Source organism: Podarcis melisellensis (assembly GCF_964234715.1).
Source record: "Podarcis melisellensis genome assembly, chromosome: 4".
Classification (NCBI taxonomy): domain Eukaryota; kingdom Metazoa; phylum Chordata; class Lepidosauria; order Squamata; family Lacertidae; genus Podarcis; species Podarcis melisellensis.
Window position 1 is genome coordinate 21,619,576 of NC_138531.1, and position 6,000 is coordinate 21,625,575.

General features: G+C 48.7%; 1 protein-coding gene across 1 annotated transcript in view; it reads right to left on the reverse strand.

Annotated features, from left to right (window-relative positions):
* Window positions 1-4,741, reverse strand: part of STK24 (serine/threonine kinase 24) — a 40,994-nt gene extending 36,253 nt beyond the window's left edge. Inside the window, exon 1 of the mRNA XM_081908237.1 lies at window positions 4,451-4,741. Coding sequence (XP_081764363.1) covers window positions 4,451-4,495 — 45 coding nt within the window. The 5' untranslated portion in view covers window positions 4,496-4,741. The remainder of the gene's footprint in view (window positions 1-4,450) is intronic.
* Between the last annotated feature and the right edge of the window lie 1,259 nt (window positions 4,742-6,000).

Sequence of the window (6,000 nt, forward strand, 5' to 3'; positions counted from 1 at the left end):
TTTTGGGTTTTTCCCCAACTACAAAAAAGAGCAGTCAAACCAAGATGGTGTGTGTGTGTGTGTGTGTGTGTGTGTGTGTGTGTGTAAAACTAGTTTTTGCTAACTTATTTCCAAGACTCATAGTTTCAATAACGTTACCAACCCTAGAGGGATATGGCTAATTGACAATATAAATTAGCGTTAAGACAAACAGGTAACCAACAAAAACTAGCAGTGAATTCAATACCTAAAGTACATATAGAAAAGCAAAACACAAACAAGATTATTATTGTTATCCGATTATAGCAGCAAGTGTAGAAAGAGGCATTTCTGAGGATTGGTTAGAAAAGAGATACATAATATTTGGTGAAATTTACATTATTTGTGAGGGCAGTGAAAATGCTAAGATTAAGACTCGTTACAGTAAAAACTGTAATTGTATTGGAACAGATATAATCAAAATGTTCCTATGGAAATATTGTTATCTTAAAAGCGGCATAATTTCCTTTTGCCATTCAAAACAGGATGATTAATTTAAGGGAAAATGTGCTTAGATTATATATTGTCTACAGTTATCACTATTTTCGGTTCCCTTTCCATGACAATGCGCCAGCACATGAACTATAAAATGTATGCTTTGCAGATCTAAATAGGGTTTCAAAAAACACAAATCTAGAAAACGGAGCCTCTGAGTTTAACCAGGAAATTCTAGTGTTGCATCTTGGCCACTCTCTTGCACCTGGCCCCTGCAACTCTTGTCTAACCTGTTTTAGTCAAGAACTTCACCAGATTTCAAAAGGAGGAACCATATCCTGCCTAATCCCCCATGTCCTTTAACCCAGCTGATCACATGATGTCAGCAACCCAACAGGGCTTCAAATGACTTCTCTCCAGTGGTTCCCAGTAGCTGGTCATGAATAATCCCTTGTTACTCAACAACCTCCCAGACCTTCTCTGAAACAGATGTTGCCCTCCTTGCAACACACCATTTATGAAGCAGCTCGGCAAAACATCATTTCTATAGGCCCAGTCCAACTTGTAAAAAATGTCTCCTCCCTTCCAAAATCTATTGTCCGTTTTGAAAACACTTGAGAATTAACTGCTGTTCCTCAGCTTCTTTTAGTCCCCTGTATTCAAACCCCTTGCATTTTTGATCACCTGACTTGCAATAATAATAATAATAATTTTTTAAAAAAATATGAATACCCGCCCATCTGGCTGGGCCTCCCCAGCCACTCTGGGCAGCCCCCAACAGAAAATTAAAAACACGGTAATACATCAAACATTAAAGACTTCCCTAAACAGGGCTGCCTTCAGATGACTTCTAAAAGTCAGATAATTGTTGATTTCCTTGACATCTGATGGGAGGGCGTTCCACAGGGCGGGCGCCACTACCGAGAAGGCCCTCTGCCTGGTCCCCTGCAACCTCACTTCTCACAATGAGGGAACCTCCAGAAGGCCTTTGGCACTGGATCTCAGTGAACGATGGGGGTGGAGACGCTCCTTCAGGTATACTGGGCCAAGCCGTTTAGGGCTTTAAAGGTCAGCGCCAACACTTTGAATTGTGCTCGGACAGAGCTGCAAGGCATGCACGTATATAAACACAAATGCACTGGTAAATGCCATTTAGAGCTGATTCTCTTTCTAGAATCTACAGTGGTACCTCTGGTTACGAACTTAATTCGTTCCGGAGGTCCATTCTTAACCTGAAACCATTCTTTACCTGAGCTACCACTTTAGCTAATGGGGCCTCCCGCAGCCGCTGTGCCACCGCAGCGCGATTTCTGTTCTCATCCTGATGTAAAGTTCTTAAACCGAGGTACTACTTCCGGGTTAGCAGAGTCTGTAACCCAAAGTGTTTGTAACCCGAGGTACAATCTCCATTCGTATATAGATGCTAGGGGACCAGCGGCCTAACACATACCTCAAGGAATGCCTCTCTCCTCATGAACCAACCCAGAACCTGCACCTGAGGCCCTTCTTCGGGCTTACTCTCCACAGGAAGTGTGCAGTGTGGCAACATGAAAACAGTCCTTTTCCACAATGGCTCCACTTGTGGAATGGCTCTCCCTAACGAAGCATGCCAGGAGTCATTGCTGTGCTTCCAGGTGCCAGGCAAAACCCTGGCACCTAGAAGACCCAAGTTTATGTTTTTTAATTGCCAAGGCAGTTACCGTGGCCTCTGTGGGACTTATCCTTTAAGTGGTGTGTATAGGACTTGTTCCTTTTAAATTCAGTGCTGAAATGGGTGTTTAAGGTTTTGTTTATTGCTGTTTTTACATTATTTCAATCCCTTCAGTTTTTATTTTTGCTGTGCAAGTTGCTTTGAGGGGCCTGAGCGCAAGCGGTAACAATCACAGCTACAACTCACATCTGTGCTGGAATCTATTTACTAAATGAGCACTATTGGTCTCACCTGTCCCTGGAATTTGACTGTCTACAATAGTTCTAGAGCTTTGTTTTTCTCTTGCTATCAGTCACTTACTACACCCCTGTTAACTCCTAAGTGTCTGTGCCCAGGAAATGCCAAGCAGGAATTAAAAGAACTCTGGGCCATGTCATTTTTGAGCATGTTGCTTAAAAAGGCTCATATCTGCCCCTCACGAGTACCAGTACTAGAGTTTCCTGTAGAAGCAGCCTCCCTCCATTCTAGAGGGCAGTAGCTCACTCTTCCAAACCCTGCTTGCTCTTTTCGGCTTCTGATTGGCTCCAGAGCCTCACAAGATCCAGAAACTCCAGTGTACTGGGAAATAAGTTTGCATAAAAACCCTCAAGCGTGATATGTAACGCAGCCTCAACACTTTACCTCATAATGATGGGCTTGTAGTCTCAGCTGTGCCCCAATAAAATATACCTGCTTGTTTCTAAGTACAGAACAAGGAAGCACACTTCTCCCCAGCTTCTGCTCCCCATTTTTGGCATAGTTACAGAAGAAAAGGCAGCTCAACTCTCAGGCCCCCTTTCTAGCCAAGGCACAGCCAACCCATTCAGCTCTACTGCGGCCTGCAAAGAACAGAAAGCCGCAGTCTGGGTTAGTTCTGCTACTCAGCTTGGCTGAGAAGAAAGTTCTCTCATCTTGTGTCACTTATCCCTTGGTCTGGTGAAACACGGGCCTTCTTCCCTCGCACCACTTCTCCTTGGTAGGCCATAGCAACCCCAGGCCAGAATAGGAAGGCCTACATGTCTGCCACCATTTCCCTGGGATCCCGCAGGCCATCAAAATGCAGCGTTCTTGAGTTTGGAAAACTGGACTCGCGTCCCAACATACAAAATAGGAATGCACATCTGAATTCACACCAGAGTTCTTTTTCCCTGTTTGCCACGCACACTCAAAGAGATGTTATTTTATGCTACTTAATGCAAATACTACAACACTACAGATGCAAAACAAGTTTCTAAGAAGTTTTCCAGAGAGATGGAAAACTCACGGGTAATAATAAATGAGGCCGAAGACAGACTCCTTCCTTAAAGCATGAAAAGAATTCCTGAAGCGGCTAGTATTTTAAATACTCTACAATTAAGTCGCACCCCCCCCCCCGCACAACAAATATTACTTCAAGGAGACCATATATGGATTTTGCTAACAAACAAAAAAACAAGGGAGAAAAACTTAAGGTAAAACTTGCTAAATTACACTCATTCACTCACTCTCTGTCTCACACACACATACCAGCCAAAAAGACCTCTTTGTACCTTTTTATAAACCTCATACGCTACCTGAGCCTTACCCAGATGTGATGACCATGGTCATCTATTGTGCCTTAACTGTAGTGGATCAGAACATGGGTTTTTTGTGAGGGGGGTGTTGTTGTTTCTAAAGGGAGCCCTTTAAAAGATCTTGGCCACAGGATACACACCTGCATTACTGCTAGCCGCTCCCAGGTGACAGCAGAACCCAAAACAAATTAAGGGTTGCCCCTTAATTTGAAACAGCACACTATCCGGATTGTACCTTGAGCAAGGCTCCAACCCCCTCCCTTTGCAAGGGGCGGCCTGAATAGTTGGCAGAGCAGGAGATTCTTAAATTTCAGGGTCGTGGGTTCGATCCCCATGTTGGACCAGGAGATTCCTGCCCAGCAGGGGGTCGGCCTAGCTGACCCTCGAGGTCCCTTTCGAGACTGCATTTCTAGCAGTCTGTCCCCTCAACCCCCCCCCCTGCTCATTTAGACGCTCCCTCCAGCTCCTTTACAAGTTTGCCAGGTTCACCCAGCCCCCACCCTCACCCAACCCAATGTTAGCACCCCCGGGGATGAAACAAACCCCTGCATACCACTAAATTAGCCCGGGGGGAGGAGGAAGTGTGTGTGTGTGTGTGTGTGTGTGTGTGTAAATGACCGTCCCCCCCTCAAAAAAACCCACCTCCCCCTCTGCGTTCCCATTCTGGGGGGCCTCTTGGATTGCAGTTTGAAGCCCATGCAGGGAGGTGGGTTAGGACGGGGGGAGAGCCCGGAGGCGGCGGCTGGTTTCTCACCTGCATGCCCGGCAGGCCAGGCTGCTGCACCGGGGAGTGAGCCATGATGACGGAAGCGGCAGAGGCAGCGCTGCTACCGCCCCTCCTGCGCGCGGGCCCCTCTCCTTTCCTCCTCTCTTGCCTTCCTTCCCTCCTCCTCTCTCTCGAAGCAGCTCCAGGAACGGGAGGATTCACCTCAGCCCCATCCCCAGCCAGCCCCCGCTTGCTCCTTCCCCCTCGTGCACCCCCGATCCACCAGGGCTAGGCGAGCCACCAGCCGACTACGGAAGGGACGGGCGGGCGGGCGGGCGGAGGACTCCCGGGTCTCTGTGCGTCTGTGCGCGCGCGCAAGGCAGCGAAGAGGGCGGGCAGGCGCACAACACAGCCGGGTTTGGGAAAGGGGTGAACCTGGAGGAGGAGCGAATCCTGACCCTCCTCCTCCGCGCACGGGTCCGTAAAGGGAAAGGACGAGGCCACGAGGAGGAGCCACGCTCCTCGCGCAGCCCAGCCGGGCCTATTGGCGCGCGGCGACGGGGCGGGCGAGGCGGGCGCCCCTCCCTTCCTCCCCAAAAGAGTTCTGTGGAAACTCGGAAAGCGAACTCGCTTGTCGATGTTTAGATGCACTGTTTATATGCATATATAGGTATGTCTCGCCCGCATCAGCCTCTGCAACCACAGCGCTCGGCTTCGCCCCCGAAGGCGCACTCTTCCAATCATAGGGCTGAGGTCCCTTCGGCCCCCCAAATAAAATATATGCCCTTAAAGTTGATGGGCATTGCCATTCAAATTTTGTGTGTGTCGTCTTGGGATCGATTTTGCGAGGTGGGCTTACCCGCCCCCTCCCCATATTTTATTCAGATCGGCCCCCTTGTTTCTCAGATGGACGGGTGCCAATATATAGGTCCCAATCGAATCGAACTCTTGATGACAAATGTCTCCATTTGTGTCGTGTGTTTTCCCAACTCCACTTTCGCTCCTCCCTTTCGTGTGACCCTGGGCCATTCGGAAGTGGGCGGAGCCAGGCGCAGCTGACGGGGTGATTGCCAGGATCCGGAGGAGGGCGGTAGGGGGGAGAGGGCGCAGCTGCGCGCAGGGCGCGCGTCCTCCTCCTCTTCTTCTCCCTCTCGCCTTCCCAGGCCATTTTCCCGAATTGGGGAGCGAAATCGGTGCAGGAATTCGCACGCGCTGACCTTGAGATTCGATTCAGGAGGCATCTGCGACGCGCAGGTGCATGGTTTCTTCAGCTCTGCTGTGTGGAAATGGACTGCCGCAGTTATGGCTGTTTTAGGTTCACTATACTATTCATCCAGCAAGCGGTTTAGAAGTCGTGCAGGTTTTCTAGTATAAGAGTGTGTTTTCCTTCTCTCTCAGCCCAAGCGAGCTAAGCGAGAGGCTGCTTGCAAGTCTGCCTTACAAAAAGCACACTTCAGTTAACTGTCCTGTGTGTTTCATGCTCAAAGGCTCTGGTGCAAGGGCAAAAGAGGAAAAAAAGAAAGGCACAGATTGAAAAGAAGAAACAGTAGTCATGCTAATATCAGACGCTCCCAGTGTCCCTGTTTTCCAGGAACAGT